Consider the following 17,693-nt stretch of genomic DNA (forward strand, 5'->3'; position numbering starts at 1 on the left):
GAGGAGACTTTCTGGACATTCAGACGTTGAACCAGCACCTCCCTCGCTCCCCCAGCTTCCCCATGTCCCCCTCGTTTTCTCCCTTTTCAGCTCCTACACCCTCCTCCTGCTCCTTTCCCTCCCCACTTCCTTACACCATGTCGGAGCAGGGCAACAGGACAAATATGGTGAGGCCCAGAGTTTTATCTGTGTTTACTAAACCTGTTATTTTGGTATTGTGAACAAATTTGGCACAAATGTTGCCTTAGACTCATGGATTAACCGACTAGATTTGCATGGCCTCTTGAACATGATGTGCCAAGTCTGAATTAGACTGAAACTGCACTGGTTGATGGAGGCATACAAACCCAGGGTAGTGGTGATCCTATTTACCAGGATATTGCAGTATTGTGTCTTTCTGTTCCATGTTTGTTAAAGAACAATCTGCTTCTGCTTTGTTCACCTGTCACATCTCCAGCTTCGTTACCGCAATGACAGCATCCTGTCCACGCTCCCTGAACCACCTGAGACGGGATCGCTGTACCGCAGAGAGAGGGAGAAGGAACACGACTTCCAGCCTCAAAGGTGTCATGTCATGATATAAATCAGTCAGTGTTTATTATACAGGTTGACAGAGATGTTTTTATCATGAATTTGATCCGGATTGTGTTATTTTCCTGTTATGAATATGAATAAAAACACGAATGTTTGGTGTCTTTCAGCCTCTTGGACTCTGATAGTGACAACATGGAAATTGACTGTGGTAAAGTATAGTTTCATACATATCATGTTTGCTTCTTTTATGCCTCAGTGTCTGCAGCAGTCAGCGGCCATGAGGCATCTTGTGTTCAGCTTGTTGATTTGTCCGCCCAATTCTAGTGAACATGATATCTCATGAAAGTCTTGAGAGAATTTCTTCATATTTGGTACAAACATTCATTTGGACTTACAGATGAACTGATTAGATTTCAGGGGTCAAAGGTCAAAGGTCACAGTGACCTCATCCTAGTCTGGAAAGAAATTGTTGAAATAAAGTCTCTTTCCTGTCTATCTCTGTCTGTTTCCTCTTTTTCTCAGGCGACGAATCGCAGCGTGGTCCTCCTTCCGTCCACTCGTCTTCTTCCTCCTATCAGTCAGAAGGAATGGACTCTTACGACCTGGAGCAGGTCAACAACATCTTCAGGAAACTCTCTTTGGAGAGGTACAGCACAACAGACACTCAGAATCACAAGTCACACATGACCCGATTGACTGACCTCTGTCACACTTGTTTGTGTGTGTGTGTGTGTGTGTGTGTGTGTGTGTGTGTGTGTGTGTGTGTGCATGTAGGCCGTTCCGTCCGTCTCTGTCCTCCTTCTCCAGGGCCGGCTCAACCCTGAAGCCGGTGCAGGAGCTGTCGTTGCAAGGCGACAATCTTTTAAAGGACATCGCTCTGGTTGGTGGCAACCAGAGCGGGATTTTCATCTCGGCCGTCCAATCGGGTTCCCTCGCCGAGAAGGCCGGGCTACGGGAGGGTCACCACCTCCTGTTGGTATGTCGTCTACTGCTGACACGTTAACCGTATATATAGATGCATGTTTGTTTTGCTTGTTCCAATTCATAATAACCATCTTCTGTAAGGAGAGACTAATATGCAAAAGAGATGAGATATAACAGAGCAAATATTCGGGTGCATTGATCGTCCGTCTTGTGCTGTGATTGGCTGACCAGCTCGAGGGTTGCATACGTGGGGAGAGCCAAAGCGTTTCATTGGACACCAGCACCCAGGAAGAAGCCCATTGGACGCTGCAGCGCTGCTCTGGACCAGTTCGCCTGCACTATCGAGCCAACTTCGACTGCAAGTCCTGCTTTTACTGGACTCTTACACACGTATCTGTTTTTGTAACATTCATATACAATAAATTCAAACGTGCTTGTTCTTCAGCTTACCGGCGTCTTCAGAGGGACCTTGCAGAGGACTCGGTGGCTTCTGGCGACTCTTTCTACATACGGGTCAACCTGAACATCTCTGGCCAGTCGGAGAGCTGCTCCTTGAGCGTGCGCTGTGACGAGGTGGTGCACGTCCTGGACACCAGGCCCCAGGGCCGCTGTGAGTGGCTGTGCGCTCGTGTCGACCCTTACAGCGGCTCCGACCAGCTGGAGCGTGGCACCTTACCAAGCAACTCACGGTACAGAGCCGTTCTTCCAGAAAATAAAGAGTTTGATGAAATCTCTTATTCAGACCTGTGCCTTCAAAGCACCGTACAAACCAGCATGTTGTCTTGGACCCTTGTGATTGACTATGTGTGTGTGTGTGTGTGTGTGTGTGTGTGTGTGTGTGTGTGTGTGTGTGTGTGTGTGTGTGTGTGTGTGTGTAGGGCCCAGCAGCTGCTCCTGGTAAAGATCCAGAAGTTAGCGTGTAGAGGGGGTAAAGATGAAAATGACAGCCTCCGCAACAGTCGAGTAAGAAGCATTTTGAACTAATGTCTTGGACTCACAGGTCAAAGGTCACAGTGACTTTATTCTGTGTGTTTAGATTATTTATTAAGTTGTGTCCATGTGCCTGTGCAGAGCAATTTACAGCCAGAAGAAGCCAGCTCCTTGCCCGATACTAAATACAGCCCGCGCTTGTCGAGAGCCGGCATCATCCTCACTCAGATACTACAGGTAATGAGGTGTCGAGGTCTGTTCAGTGCAGTGCTGAACCAAAGTCTTTCAAATCACAACAACCCTGCTATACGTCCAAGGCGTCTGTAATAACATGCTACTTCCCTGTGTCTGTTGTTTTGATATGTAGTTCGTCAGCAGGGTGGATATCAAGTACAAGCGAATGAACAGCAACGAGCGCGTGAGGCTCGTCAACTCAGGCAGCACAACACTACCTAGACCAGGCTTAGATACACTCAGACCAGAAGGTGGGTAACGTCTGCTACTGAGCCGAAAGCCGAAAAATAGCTAAAATGTAGAAAACAGTTGGCAAAAGTGGCAGCCGACATTCATACTAATACTGAAAGACGACGAGTTAGCAGCTCACATGGAGCTGCTGAAAGAAGGATGATTTTCAGTTTTGGTGTAAAGCACTGAGTGAAACTGAGTCGAAACTCGTGAAATTTCAGTTTTGGTGAAAGCTCTAATGTAGTCGAAGGATAAGATGTGATGGTGCTTGAAGTGTCAGTTGAAGAATAGACGTGTCACAGGAAGTAAAAACGATGATGTCAGATTTAGTACTTAAACCGGTATTTGTTATCTTTAAATATTTTTTAGGTATTCTTTTTAAATTGTGCAATTCAAGTTTCTAGAGAAAGGTTTAAGGAAGTTGAAAGTATGAATAATTATGAGATATAATCATGCAACATTGTGGTCCCTGAACAAAATTCACAATTGTTTAAGTCAGTTAAGTAAATTAAGTTAGGTAATCAGTTTTTTGTGTGATGAGTCATTTACATCTTCACACACACACACACACACACACACACACACACACACACACACACACACACACACACACACACACACACACACACACACATGTTTACCTCTGTCCATTAGTTGGTTTCGTTGTTTGTCAGCACGATTACGCAGAAACTACCACACAGATTTCTGTTAAACGTACAATTTTGTTTTGGACCAAATTCTTCATCACTTAACATTGAGATCATGCAGTTTTTGACATTTTTACGGGTCTTGATGAAAAAATCTGACATATTTAAAGAACTGATTTGTCTGTGCAAATTAGTTTGGCTTGATTGGATTTAAAGGGGAAGGTTGGGGTTAATGATTGATGTGTTAGCTTGATGTAGTTAACATGTCGTCCTGTCTGTGGGTGCATGACTCTTTTTTTGTCCGTGTGCTGACTTGGCTGAAAACAGATGCTGCTGACCCAGACAATGAGCTGAGCAGGAGTTTGAACCTGATTCCCTACAGCACCGTCACCCTCCAGAGGACCCAGAGGAGAAGACCAGTCCTGTTCAGCCCCAACGCTCTGGCCAAAACCATTATCCAGAAAATACTCAACATGGGGGGAGCCATGGACTTTGACATCTGCAAACCAGGTCAGCATATGATGGAAATAAGCCGACCCACTGCAAAGTATACCATCTTATCAAGGAATACTTTGACCTACATGGTCGTATCCAGTGCATTCACCCATTGTGAATCAAAGATTGGAAAGATAACAAGTAGTTTCAGGGGGAGACGGAGTGAGAAGGAAGCTGCTATTGGGATTCAGGTCAGGTATTGTGCCGCGCTGTGTTGTAAATGTTAAAGAGTGTAACCAGAGAGACCGCGGGGACAGGAGAAGTTCACAGCTCCATCTGAGACTTGGTTGTATTGTCGAGCAGCACTCGTGACAAACCAGATGCTCCCAGCACACGTGGGTCAGACAGAGTCAAACATCTGGCGGAACGAGCGACTGTGTGACGTCTTGACGATGTGGAGAATTCCCCAGGGCAGCAACAGGCAAAGTTTCTGTTCCTCCTGAGCTAAATGTGCTGATCATTAACACGTGAACGTATTTTTTGTGTTTGTAGACACCCTGTCCAAAGAGGAGTTTCATCTCAAACAGAACGTGGAGCCCTTCATTCACTACAAAGAGAAACACGCCACATTTGAATGCATCACCCGAGAAAACATTGAGGCTGTTGCTGCCAAGGTACGCCGAGTGTGTGTGTGTGTGTGTGTGTGTGTGTGTGTGTGTGTGTGTGTGCACCTGCATTCATGTCCTTGAAATGTCCCAAAAATGTCCCTCACATTCACAAGCGTTGGCAACAGAAAGGTTTGAAATCACAAACACACGTTTGTATCATAAAGATTGATGAAAAGACGGCTCCCTCCTGGTGGCTGGCTGCAGTATTACTCATAATACTCGTCTCCTCCATGTTAGTGAATGGGAAATGGACCATACAAAAAAAAAAAGGCTTTTTTATTCGTTTTTTTATTATTAACTTTGAGGTAGGCTAGCTATTTCCACCTTTTTCAAGTCTTTATGCTAAGCTTAGCTACCTGGCTGCTTGCTGTAGCTTTATAAAATAACTAGAGACATTAGAGTAGTGTCAGTGTTCCCATCCAACGCCCTGCAATGAAATAAATAAGCATGTTTTGCATTTCAGCCTGTTTACATTTTAGTTTTTGTGGTTGTGGTAAAGTCCCACGAATCTTTGTGCAGCAGAGGGGAAAATGAAATCTTTTTCATCTACATTTGTCTGTAAAGCTAATTTTTCCTCCCGTCACCAGGGCAAACACTGCCTGCTGGAGGCCGAGCTGAACTGCGTCAAGGATCTGCTGCGGAGAGAAATCTACCCGATCATCCTCTATGTCAAGATCTGTGAGAAAAACGTCAAGAAGTTACGGTACGCTGAACAAACTGTGTGACACGTCAACCCAACACCTCTCACCCACAGCTGCAAACCCCACAACTAATGCACATCAGTTAATCAGGTTTCCAATCCAAGGACAAGTCCTCTGTTTGATTCTCTCCAAACTGTTTGAAAGCGTTTATATATGAAGTTTTACTACACAATGAGATCCAGCAGCCCCGCAGACAATGGGTGAGAAGTTAGTAGCGGAACAAGAGCTCTTTCCTGTTGAGAAAGGTGAGAGTTCTGCATCTTGCTTAAAATACATGTTCTCTATTTCAGTCTGGTCTATTCACGACAATACTAGAGGTGGCACATTTATTTCTGGTGTCTTTAAATACACAACCAGTGTGTAAACCCAGGATCCTCATCAGGGTTATCGCCCTTTAGAAATTACAGCAAAACGCACAGAGTTTCTACAGGATCTCATCACACATACTGGGCCCCACACCTTACCGCACTCACCGCCACAGTGCTGCTTCCTTCCTGTTTCCTGTCCACGCAGGAAGCTGTCTCTGCGCGTTGAGTCGGAGGACGAGTTCGTCAGGTCATGTCGAGCGAAGGAGAAGGAGCTGGAGAGCGTCCCCTGCCTCTACGCCAGCCTGGAGCCCGAGGCCTGGGCCGGGCCGGACGACCTCATCAGGGTCGTCAAAGACAGAATTCTGGACGAGCAGAAGAAGACGGTGTGGGTGGAGCAGGACCTGCTGTAGACACACACACACGAAATAAACCCACAAAAAACTGTATCTCGTGCTTTTGTACTCAAAATAAAATGCATTATATTATTTGTAAATGTGTGTATTTCCTTTAGACAAATAAACAGAGTGAAAATATTTAAAAAAAGGTTACCATCTCTTATAAGCACTTCTTTTGCTGTGTCAGACTTAATGAAGACTACACTGACCTCTACTGGCCACTGAGATTTTCACACTGTAAAAACTCAAATCTAAACATATCATACTGTATATTATGTGCATATATTATTTATTCATACAGGTCTATTTTGCATTTTTGATTTTATCTACTAAAATGTAATGGAAATATTAAGGAAATTGCAAAATAAAAACATAATCATTACTATTTGAATGGATTAAAGTACAATTTAATATTTCATGTTTTAGAGCATGTATAGGACAATTTTTTGCTTAAATGTGTAATACAGTACATATTTTTAATGGTCATTCATATCAAACGATATTTCACTAAGTCAGTCAACTCACAATCTGTGACCTTTGAGATGAACCATCAGTTACTGTGCAACATGGGTTCATGTTTCCTCTGCTGCGTTTTCTATAAACCTGCTTGTTTTGTTTTTTTCCAGGCGTTTAGAGGGTTCAATTTGACAAAATGTGTCAGCCAGACGGGGATTAAGAGAGTAACCTCTTTCATAAGGGTGATAGATAATCTCCTCATCAAGCAGCGAGAGGGGACGTGTCCAAACCAATATGTGGTCCCACAAATACTCATGTCTGCTCCAGATCTGACAGTTAACAGGACATCTGGGCTTGTTAGAGGGGTGAGGGGCACAAAATCCAGCCTGAAATAATCTGTATCTCCCTGTAACAACCTAGACCAGAACAATCTAGTCCCTATTCATTACAGTTAGTGGATATAATGTGAAATAATATGTATCTATTATAAAATCCAGTCAATGTAACGTAGATTTACATATTGTCATGTGCGTTTGTTCTGTAATGTGTGAATTCAAGTTGGAAACCATTAAACTGCACACACAATTTATGAATGCATCCAACGAACACCATAAACAAATGATAAATTATACCAAAATTGCAAACACAATAAAATGTTGATGTGATGTTCTATTGTATACAGATGTTAGGATCATCATCTCTCTGCTTAGATGTGACAAATAACCTCCATTGCACTTTTGCTTTCCATTCACTTATGTAATATTTTTTGGTGTGTATGTGTACTTGTACAGATATCTTTGTGAGGACCACTTTGAGCCTACAACCTACGAAGTGAGGACATTTTGGGAAAGTGAGGACATTTTGGCTGGTCCCCACTTTCTGATTGGCTGTCTCAGGGTTAAGACTTGGTTTTGGGGTTAGAATTAGGTTTAGGGTTGGGTTTAGGTATTTAGTTTTGATGGGGAGGGTTAGGGGAAGGGGCTTGGAAATGCATTATTCAAGAAGATGTATTTTCATTTCAAAACACGAGGAACATGAGAGGGAACAAACCAAATCACTGAGGTCCCCGTAAGCAGCAATGATATAGAAACACTAGAATCTAAAAACTAAGCAGAAGCAGCAAATCATTACGATGAAATAAACACAATAAAACAACAGAATCTCAAACTGATGAGTATTGATAAATATGAGTGTGGATATTCAAGTATTATTGCACATGAAAAGAGTCTTTATTGGCCATGTGTGTCCTCACAATAGACGTACAAACATGCGCGTGTGTGTGTGTGGGATCAAAGCAGGATGAAAGCCAGGGTACATATCTAAATTAGGAAAATGTTGGAGCGGGGGTTAAAATATGCAGACGGTTGTTTGTGTGCGTGTGTGTGTGTCAGAGTGTGTTACGTTTGATGTCACAGGATGAAAAGACTTCACAAACCACAGGATTTCAACCTCATGGGCCTGAGGCAGCAGAAAGAACCAGCTCCCTGCAGCCTCATCATTTCCTCATCCTCATTCTTTTGGTGTGTGGGGGACATGTTTGCTTTTTGCAGGTCCAGCAGGTTATTTCCAGCCCTGTGCTCCCGTGGGAGGCGGAGGAGGGAGCTGTCGACATAAATCATCCCACAGTGGAGACATGTTGTGCAGGAGCTGACCCAACAACTGAGAACTGCAACTGACGCCCAACTCTCGCGATGCTTGGGGGAGGTCTCGTTCCATCTCTCCGGACTGGAACAAAAAAAAAAAAAGAAAAAAAAAACGGGCTGTGATCACATCTCAGACTCACACTCAGCTGACGCGGCGCTGGAGGAAAGAGGTGAGAAGCTCCGGCTGTTTATTCCTCTTCATTATTATTATCATTACTATTCAGTGTTGGAAATTACGCACAGAATTCTGCAGCGTGTTTCCGCGCGGAGCTCCGGACTCTGACACCTTCAGATGCCGTCGGTGCATGAAGCCAAACACCGTCCCCCCCTTGTTTTTCCTCTTTGTCTCCGCGTTAACGTTAACGGTGCCGGACCGGACCGGAGCGGAGCCTCGTGCCGCCCGGCGGGAGGAACAGCCCCGTTCCCCGCGGTCCACGCGCTCTCTGCCCGCGCGTCAAAGGCGACATTGTGTCCGCGCTGGCATCCGCCGGCGGCTGCAGCGGACAGGACGGTGCGATGAGTGTCCCGCTGCTTCGTGGCTCTGGTGCTTCACACGCACGCACACACACACACACACACAGACAAGAAGTGACTAATCACCAATATATGCATCGATTGATCAGTAACACGCGCGCACGAGGAGACGTTCTGACGAGAAATATTTAGGTCAACACAGAAAGGTGCGTAAAAACCGTGACCAGACCAACGTTCATCCCAAAATATCGATTCAATACAGTCTCATTACTTTTTAATCATTATAGCATTGATCTATTGTGTCATTCCACATGTATGCAGCTTATAGTGAAATATAATAATGATAAACTTTATTTATACAGCTTAGTTACAAGGTGCTTTATAAGTTAAAAATGAAAATGAAAGTTAAAAAGATAAAAAGATAAGAAGCAAACAGTAAGAAACCATTGAAAAAGCAATATATCACAGACGCAGATGAAAAAGAGTAAAAACAAGATGAATAAACCGTTATAAAATGGTTCAAATAGACATTAAGATGGTAAATGGTCTGTATCTATATAGAGCTTTTCTAGTCTTGATGAACATTGACCCACTCACACAGTGCATCCATGTGCAGCACGGCAATTTAGAGGGTGCTTTGGCTTGCAGAATGAGGACGACTGGGATCATACGCCGACTTTCTGGTTAGAGGACAACCGCTCTACCCCCTCAGCCACAGCCGCCCCCCCAGAGATCAGAACCAGGAGAAAGCCCACGTGTAACAATGTGTGTTTAAACATTTAAAAGGGGACCAGGAGTCAGACCTCAGGGAGGCTGTTCCACAGAGTGGGAGCCCTGACAGAAAAGGGCCTTCACTGAGCACCTCAGGTTACGACCGGGCACAGATGTGTCAAATATATAAATATATACATATAAAATACTAGTATATGTACAAAATGCGTTACAGGGCTCATGATAGTGTCACGATACAGCATTATATCAATGAACAATGTACAAAAGTGCATAAAGTCTTATCTTAGTGTCTCTTTAGTCCTTAACAAACACACGGTAACTGCTACTGAATTTCCCTGGTGACATTAAATCTTATCTTATCTTATCTTATTTCAATAAACACAGCAAGACTTTACATATACTTTATAAATACTCCTTTACTCTATTTTATTCTATTCTATAAGTTGCATTTTTCTATTCTTTTTTTAACAACACATCTCATTTTATTTTGTATATCACAGTTTTGTTTTGTACGTAAAATCTTGACTTTTAAAGTAGCATGAAAGTTAAGCTTTAGATTTAAAAAGCACAATGTTTACCTGAGGTTTAAAAAGCTGTGGAGTCGTCTGTCATGTAGTGGAGGATATAAAGTAGTATGACAAGGGAGTATTGTACTTGATTAGAGCAATCGAGTCGCTGTACTTACTCTATATTCCACCATTAACAGAGGTCAGGACTTAATATTTGCTGCCCCTGACTCGTTTGATACGATGCACATCAGTGGGAGGCCGTTAATCCGCTGGTGTGCAGGGAGGAGGAGGAGGAGGGGGAGGAGGAGGAGGAGGAGGAGTGGAGAGAGGAATGATGATTTTCCATGTCAATGGTCCTCTCTTAGCTGCAGGAAAGAGGGAATAATATGAGGACTGTTGCACCAGAACTCCACATTTAGACGTGTGTCGGAATGGAGACGCCCTTCGACTTTCAAACTCAACTGGAGGGAGATATACTCTGGAGATAATGTGTAATTAAGAAACATGAGCAGATGAGATATGCTGCAGGTAGAACACACACTGTGTTTGTCCTCTACTGCTTCAGGCTGCTCTCCACAGGGTAATGGGCTATTTTGACCGACTGCATGAGCAAAGCGAGCTTCGGCTGTGCACACAGAACGTGTCTTAGTAAGGGCTATAAAATATTTGCTCCTGGCCTCAACGGTCGCTAACATAGGGGCTTTCATACATACTCGGGATATAACTGTTCCAACGCTGTACAGTGGTGGTGGAAATTGTATAAAGTTGGTTCAAGGGGTCAATCATTCAGCAGAAATAAAAAAAAAGGAAGAAGCAAACTACTCCCTGTGAATTCAGGCTGGAGGCATCTTACAGTTTGCAATGTGTAAATTTCCATTACACCATAACCGTTAGGAAGTCGGGTACATGTGGCACAGCAGGACACTTGTGTCAGTGCAAAACTTATGACTTCACAGTGTGCAGGGCCTCAGAGCCTTCAGATATTTGACAAGCACTCGTGATTTTACTGCTGTGAGTGGGAGGCAGGTCAGCTCGGAGAGGTGAGGGAGATATTCAGTGTGCGCCTCGTCAAAACTCCAGCTCAACAAACCGTCTCGCCCGCTTCGCTCCAGTTCTCGAGCTCTTTTTAGCAACAGGGGCACAGGAATACTTCGCTCACATGAAAGTTCTCTGCCCGATTCTTTTTGTGTCGACTTCTAGCTGTCTGAATAAGAAGCGATATAAAGAGGGTAAGAAATTCAGCTGCACTTGGATCACGACCTCGTTCTGTCATTATATTTAACTTGGTTTGTTTTTTCTCTACACCGCTGAATTCCTTGTGTGTTGTCTGGTGTCTGTAGCACCGCCGCAATATCTGATTTCAGAGATGCGAGTGGAAAAATGGAATAAATAACCGTTGTTTGGTCTCGTGTGTGTGTGTGTGTGTGTGTGTGTGTGTGTGTGTGTGTGTGTGTGTGTGTGTGTGTGTGTGTGTGTGTGTGTGTGTGTGTGTGTGTGTGTGTGTGTGTGTGTGTGTGTGTGTGTGTGTGTGTGTGTGTGTGTGTGTGTGTGCAGGGCGTTGCAGCCATGGAGCAGAGGTGAGTGTGAACCCATGGACACTCCTGCCGTGCACCAGCATCATGAGAAGCCCGATCCCACCACACGCTCTGCTATAGCGGCTGTTTATTTATCGCCATGGTGAGAGGCAGCTTCTGGACCGTGACTCTGTTGCCATGGTGACCCCGTAGCGAGAACCCTGGCGATCACATAAAAAGGAAAAAAAAAAAAATCCAGGTAACTATTTTCAATCTGCTGCCATGGCGATGCTGTAGAGACACCCTGTATAGTCGTAAGCCTGTTGCTATGGTGACCCTGTAACAAAGCAACAGTCGCCATGGGAACGTCCAGGATGTTCCGCATTTTCGTCGTCCTGGGCTCGGCCTTCATGATCCTCCTCATCATCATCTACTGGGACGACGTGGGGGCGTCTCATCTGTATCTGCACACCCCCGTGTCGCCGGGCCCCAAGATCCCTCACCCTCCTCCCAAGACGCGGCCTCAAACCTCCCGCACCCCGTCCTTCCTCTCCGACATCGATGCCTTCGTTAACCAGTTCTTAGAGCCGGGAACTGGCGAGCCCACGGACCCCGCCCCTGTCGACACAGGCAACCAATCAGAGAAAGCAGAAGAGCGATACGTACCACGACGGGAGTGGAAGATTCACCTGACGCCAGTGGCAGCAGAGCTCCGGGAGAGACAGGTTCATATCTGACATTATTATTTTTATTATTATTATTATTATTAGTAGTAGTAGTATTCATTGTCGAGGTAGCTGCAGTAGTAAATGTAATGTCAATGTAATTGAAGGAACATCACAGGTAACTGATCAAATGAATAATAGCAGTGTTCCAGTTTTGGCTGGTTCCCTGACACTGTTCAGATAAACAGAACAAGTGGAAATATCTTTTTTTAAACAGGCCAATGGGAGAACAGGGAGCTCAGATGCAGAACATATCTGAATCCTGATTGGTTGACAGCAGCAACTCCTTTCTCGCTGTCTCTCTTTCTTTTTGAAATCTGCCAATAACCTTCAGATGACTTCCGTTTCTAATTATAAAGTTGTGTGTGTGTGTGTGTGCTTCAGGAGCACCGGCGGAAGCTGCTGCAGGAGATGTGCGCTAACGACAGTATCGTGTTTCCCGGCAAAAACCGCTCCTTTGACGACATCCCCAACAAGGAGCTGGATCATCTTATCGTGGACGACAGGCACGGCATCATCTACTGCTACGTCCCCAAGGTACGCCGGCGTCCGCACTGTGTTCCTGCTCTGTGTGAATGCATTAGATCAAATAAGAGCTGCAGCACTTGGCTGTGGTTTTTCATACAGCGAAGCCCGACTTACACAAACGCTACTGAGCTGTTGTTTCTGCCCGTTTCTCTTCTGCTGGTTTTTACCTGCACATGTGCTCCCTGCCGCTCGCAGGTGGCGTGCAGCAACTGGAAGCGGATCATGATCATCCTCAGTGAGAGCCTCCTGCGTGACGGAGTCCCCCAGAGAGACCCTCTGGCCATCCCCAGGGACTTGGTGCACAACAGCAGCATGCACTTCACCTTCAACAAGTTCTGGAAACGCTATGGGAAGTTCGCAAGACACCTCATGAAGGTCTGTTAAAGTATTTTACTTTGTTCACTCAGAGAATGTAACAATCCCCTTATGAAGCCACATTTAAATTCACTAGATCACCAAATCACACACAGAAATCAATCCCCTAAATATATCTGATTTTCTGCATCAAGATCCATGAATTATTCTCTGAGAAAAACCATGGAACGTGTTGAAAATCTGTTAAAAACTTAAAAAATCCGGATCCATATCAAAATTTGCTCACCTCTCCACAAAATGCCATGAAAATCGGTTTGGTTGGGGGTCATTAAAAAGTCATAACATTCTCGTTGTCAATTTTAGAAATAAAAGGCAGTAAAAAACATTCAATTGTATAAAATTCTGATTTGCTGGATCTTCATTTTTTATACGCACGTAACCGCCAAAGGTCACAGCGAGAATTTCTCCAATCTACCAAACGGAAGAAGAAGAGTTATCAGTTCTGGTTTTCACCTTCATCGTTAGTGTCTCTCTGGTTAGAAGTAGAAGCACTAAACTAATGTCAGCCGGCTCCAGCCAGTATAACGATAAGTGGCTTCAGAATGACGAGAACTCGAGGTGGTTAAACACACGGTCTCAAAGCGGTAGAGTCATCACTGAGGTCCTTGATTGTGTTATTAGTTGCTTCCTGTATTATTTTCTGTTTCCTTCACCATCTCTTTAAATTGTCCATTATTCTATATGTGTAATAATAATATTTTTGTGTCCATTGTTGAAGGTGAAGCTGAAGAAGTACACAAAGTTCCTCTTCGTGCGGGACCCCTTCGTGCGCCTCATCTCTGCCTACCGGAATAAATTCGAGCTGCGCAACGAGGACTTTTATCGTCGCTTCGCGCAGGTCATGCTCCGCCGCTACGCCAACCAGCCAACACCTCCTGCCACTGTGGACGAGGCGTTCGCCGTGGGCCTCCACCCGTCCTTCTCCCACTTCATCCAGTACCTCTTGGACGCTCAGACCGAGAAGGAGATGCCCTTTAATGAGCACTGGCGGCAGGTGTATCGGCTTTGCCACCCGTGCCAGATTCAGTATGACTTTGTGGGCCACTTGGAGTCGGCAGAGGAGGATGCTGAGCACCTACTGCGCCAGCTGCGCGTGGACAACGTGGTGGAGTTCCCCACCTCCCACAGGAACCTCACAGCCAGCAGCTGGGAGGCCGATTGGTTCAACGCGGTGCCTCTGGAGGCGCGGAGAGAACTCTACAAGCTGTACGAACCCGACTTCAGGCTTTTTGGCTACGAGAGACCAGACTCGCTCCTCAATGAGTGACTCTGGTTTCACCTCCACACACAGACAACGTGTTTTTTATGTGATGAAGTGAGTGACACCTCTGTTCTCCAGTCTTGTCTGTTCTACACTGAATGTCCACATCCTTAGGGACACCCACTTCTCTAAGAAAAGCACAGTAATGAAGTGAAGCCTGGTTAAAGCCATTATCCATCATTCTTTACCTTTTTAAATCACAAAGATAAAGAGAAGCACACAGGTTCGAGTGCAAACAGCAGGTGTCCCTAACATTATGCACATTTATTGTCGTCCTTAACTCAAAACTCCGCACCGAGCGTCTTGCGCGCTCAACGTTGATGTCACACCGCGCCTGCGATTTCTGTGGCGTCACAGCTCTGTTGTGACGACCACGCAGGCTTTGTAGCAGGACGTGGCAGAGAGACCTCGCCGAAGTGATGTCACAGAGCGCCACGTCACCGAAACCCTTTTGGTTCGCGACGTCACCACAGATGCGATGGTTTTGTCACTAGATTGGTTTTATTATGTAGTTGCACTAGTGCGTTAGTCGTCAGCTAATTTATTTCACGTCGTGCAAGGGAATGTTTATATTGAGCATGAGAGGGATTTTTATGTTGAAAATATTATTTAACGCTGTCGGCATCAGAAACAGGTGGAAATGTTTCATACCTCATACACAGATTGAAAAGATGTTCACACCTCCACCTCAAAACATGAAGCCTCCTGCTCTTTCAGACCAAGGTTCATTAGCATGAAGAAATCCATTAAATTGTGTGTAACCGGAATCATCTCTGACAATATTTCAGCAGCTTGCTTCCTGTGACACATTCCGGGCAGGTTGTAACGCCGCTGCCTCATCGCGGAGACGCACAGCAGCTCCAGCGAACCCTGGACCGAGAAGCTGGATTTGTCTCAGCTTGTCTTTGAGACATAATGCTGGAGTCTCCACATTCTTTTGATTTCACCTCAGCTGTGCATCCACAGACCAGATTTTCCTAAAGGGAACGTTTTTCTTTCATTGCTTGTTGTCGTCGTCTTTGTGTTTTCATGCACAAGCTGCAGTTGTTAACGCTGATCTATACCGGAGAACCCTGGAGACTGCAGCCCCTCCACACCCTGAATATGATCAATGTTTGTAAGGGCAGCGTTTTAAAGACGCAGTGTTTTGTAGCAAGGAGATGAACTAATTACACAAAACAGACAGAGTGTTATTGAGCAGGTACAATGCTAATGCGTTGTTGTGAGCATACGTCACCCTACACAGGTCGGGTTGGTGTTCAGTATTTTAAATCCAATTGTAGAGTCGGTGCAAGTTGAGGCTAACGTCAGTGTTAATGTCTGAGTATTTAAAGGGGAATTCCAGTATGTTTCACCCTATGTTTATAAACGTGGGTGTGTCAATGAATTGTACTTACAAAAACATTTGGAACTAGTCCAGCAGTTTGTCTCAGTGCTTACAATGTTATCTTATGGGGCAACTGCGACAGTCCATGAAATAAGGAAAGGCTCAAGTCCGCCCAATATGTTAAACTCAATGCGAAATCTTAGATCACTCAACAGCACAGACATTCGTATTCTGTAGCCACAGCATCCACAGGAACACCACCAGTTTCCAGACCTTTGCACCCGTCCCTCCTCGACTATATCGGAAAAAGATTTAGCCACGTTCCCGACTCTTGCAACAACCTACGAGAATTGAAAGTGAGACTTCTCGTTGAGCAAGGCATGTATAATTTTTGCCAAACTCTTAGCAAAGACCTAGAATAACAAATTTGATTCTTTTATAGCTGGAAAAAAGCACTCAACATTTTGAGGGACTGTCGCAGTTGCCCCATAAGATTACACTGTAGCCACTGTCGCTGCTGCTGGTGCAGACAGGACTGGACCAATGCATTTAAACACCAACATTTACAAACATAGGGCCCGGGTTGAAAACTCAAGTAAAAGTTTGCTCATGGTTGGAGTCAGGTTAAATCCCATAACGATAAGGACAAGGACTGGATCATATGATTCATATGAAGAGATGGATGAGAAGAAAGTGCCTTTGGTTGCATACGTTTACACAGCAAAAAAAGTATTTTTGTAGAAGGACTTAATTTTTACACAATACAGTGAGAAGCTGTACGAGGTCTATTTAAAGTACTGGGCCTTGTTCATGACGTGTGATTATAGGAAATAACGGAGCCCTTCAGCCGATTTGCCTGAATCCTCTTTGCAGTGGTCGTGTCCAGTGGATTGTGTCATTTGTGGTTTGTACTTTACCGGATGTCATGGACATGGTTTGTGCCATGTTGTTCTGCAAGTCACTAAGATGTACATGTTCGCACGGTGTCGTCTCACTGCCTTTCGGTTTATTTCTTTTCTATGAGTGTGAGATGTTGTGTCAGAGGGGACACTGTTGTTTCTGAAATTCAATCAAACCTTATTAAACGTCAGTGTCTGTTTTCCCCTAGAAGCATAAAAAAAATAGGAAAACACACCTTTTTATCCCACACTCACCTTACCAGTGTTTGGATCGCCAAGTTAATTGTATTTTCATATCTCTTTTGTATTTTTGTTATGTTCTTTTATTGTATTTTCTTATGTGACTGTCCATATGTTTTTCTCTGCTGTGCAAACGACAAAATGGAAATAATTTTGTAAGGCAAAAAAAACCAACCGCTGTTTATTTATTAACAGAATAAAATCTATGAGTACATTCTGCTTTTGTAACAAGGAAATCAATCATCATGGGCTTTTTATTAAGCTCAGAGTTTGATGGCCGACTTGTTTACCGCCACAACGTTACTGCTCTGAACAGATGAAATGTTTGTTGAAGCTGCAGCACCAAACTCTGTCCTACATTTTGACCTCATTCCACATCCTAGCATCAAATAGTGGCACACAGCGATGTCTGTTTTTGTAAAACACGCATTGTTCCTCCTCCCGTTCACGGGGAAAATGCAAATTCGAAGTTTCATCTGTATCATGATGCCATTCATCGCCTGGTCTACATACTACAGAAATAAAGGTGGTGGGGCATGAAGGACAATTTCTCAGTCTCTCTTTGTCTCAAATGAATATAAGAAATTATATATTCTCAGTTTTATAATACTGGCACTAAATTAATATTGACCTGCCACATTAGCATATTATCACGTGTGCTCAGAGAAGAATTCATCACGGCGTTGTCTCGACGGCGTGAAGCAGAACAGTCACATTGTGTGGTGAGGAGTGACAGGAAGTCCAGTAGCTGGGGGAGGACAAATGTCCAGATAACAACATCATCAGTGGAGCAAACGGAAATGTCAACAGGAAATACCAACTGCTTTTTCTTTAAAGATAAGGAGACTTGTGGAAGATTGAGCTTGAAAAGGATCATGAACACGGCTGCTGCTCATAAACTGAAGGTCCGTCTAAGACAATCGACGTACTTATTATCGGCTGCACACTTGGTATGTTTATTGTAAATCCCCCGAAAAAGTGCATAAATCGTTGAAACTTATAT

The 17,693-nt window shown here is 44.4% G+C and overlaps 2 protein-coding genes across 2 annotated transcripts in view; both read left to right on the forward strand.

The window, feature by feature from the left end:
- Positions 1-6,105, forward strand: part of card11 (caspase recruitment domain family, member 11) — a 14,893-nt gene extending 8,788 nt beyond the window's left edge. The window contains exons 12-25 of the mRNA XM_035181752.2: positions 1-167; positions 458-564; positions 702-742; positions 1,057-1,180; positions 1,309-1,510; positions 1,690-1,816; positions 1,904-2,147; positions 2,337-2,421; positions 2,530-2,625; positions 2,756-2,873; positions 3,828-4,010; positions 4,488-4,609; positions 5,191-5,306; positions 5,818-6,105. The exon at positions 1-167 is cut by the window's left edge and continues 15 nt beyond it. Coding sequence (XP_035037643.1) covers positions 1-167; positions 458-564; positions 702-742; positions 1,057-1,180; positions 1,309-1,510; positions 1,690-1,816; positions 1,904-2,147; positions 2,337-2,421; positions 2,530-2,625; positions 2,756-2,873; positions 3,828-4,010; positions 4,488-4,609; positions 5,191-5,306; positions 5,818-6,022 — 1,937 coding nt within the window. The 3' untranslated portion in view covers positions 6,023-6,105. The remainder of the gene's footprint in view (positions 168-457; positions 565-701; positions 743-1,056; positions 1,181-1,308; positions 1,511-1,689; positions 1,817-1,903; positions 2,148-2,336; positions 2,422-2,529; positions 2,626-2,755; positions 2,874-3,827; positions 4,011-4,487; positions 4,610-5,190; positions 5,307-5,817) is intronic.
- A 1,914-nt stretch (positions 6,106-8,019) lies between these two features.
- On the forward strand, positions 8,020-17,234 carry LOC118124027 (carbohydrate sulfotransferase 12). The gene is made up of 5 exons (XM_035181808.2): positions 8,020-8,276; positions 11,376-12,060; positions 12,445-12,597; positions 12,784-12,963; positions 13,682-17,234. The coding sequence occupies exons 2-5, from the start codon at positions 11,695-11,697 to the stop codon at positions 14,228-14,230; spliced, it is 1,248 nt and encodes a 415-aa protein (XP_035037699.1). The 5' UTR covers positions 8,020-8,276; positions 11,376-11,694; the 3' UTR covers positions 14,231-17,234.
- The last annotated feature ends 459 nt before the right edge of the window (positions 17,235-17,693 follow it).

The sequence above is a fragment of the Hippoglossus stenolepis genome, chromosome 16 (assembly GCF_022539355.2).
Source record: "Hippoglossus stenolepis isolate QCI-W04-F060 chromosome 16, HSTE1.2, whole genome shotgun sequence".
Classification (NCBI taxonomy): domain Eukaryota; kingdom Metazoa; phylum Chordata; class Actinopteri; order Pleuronectiformes; family Pleuronectidae; genus Hippoglossus; species Hippoglossus stenolepis.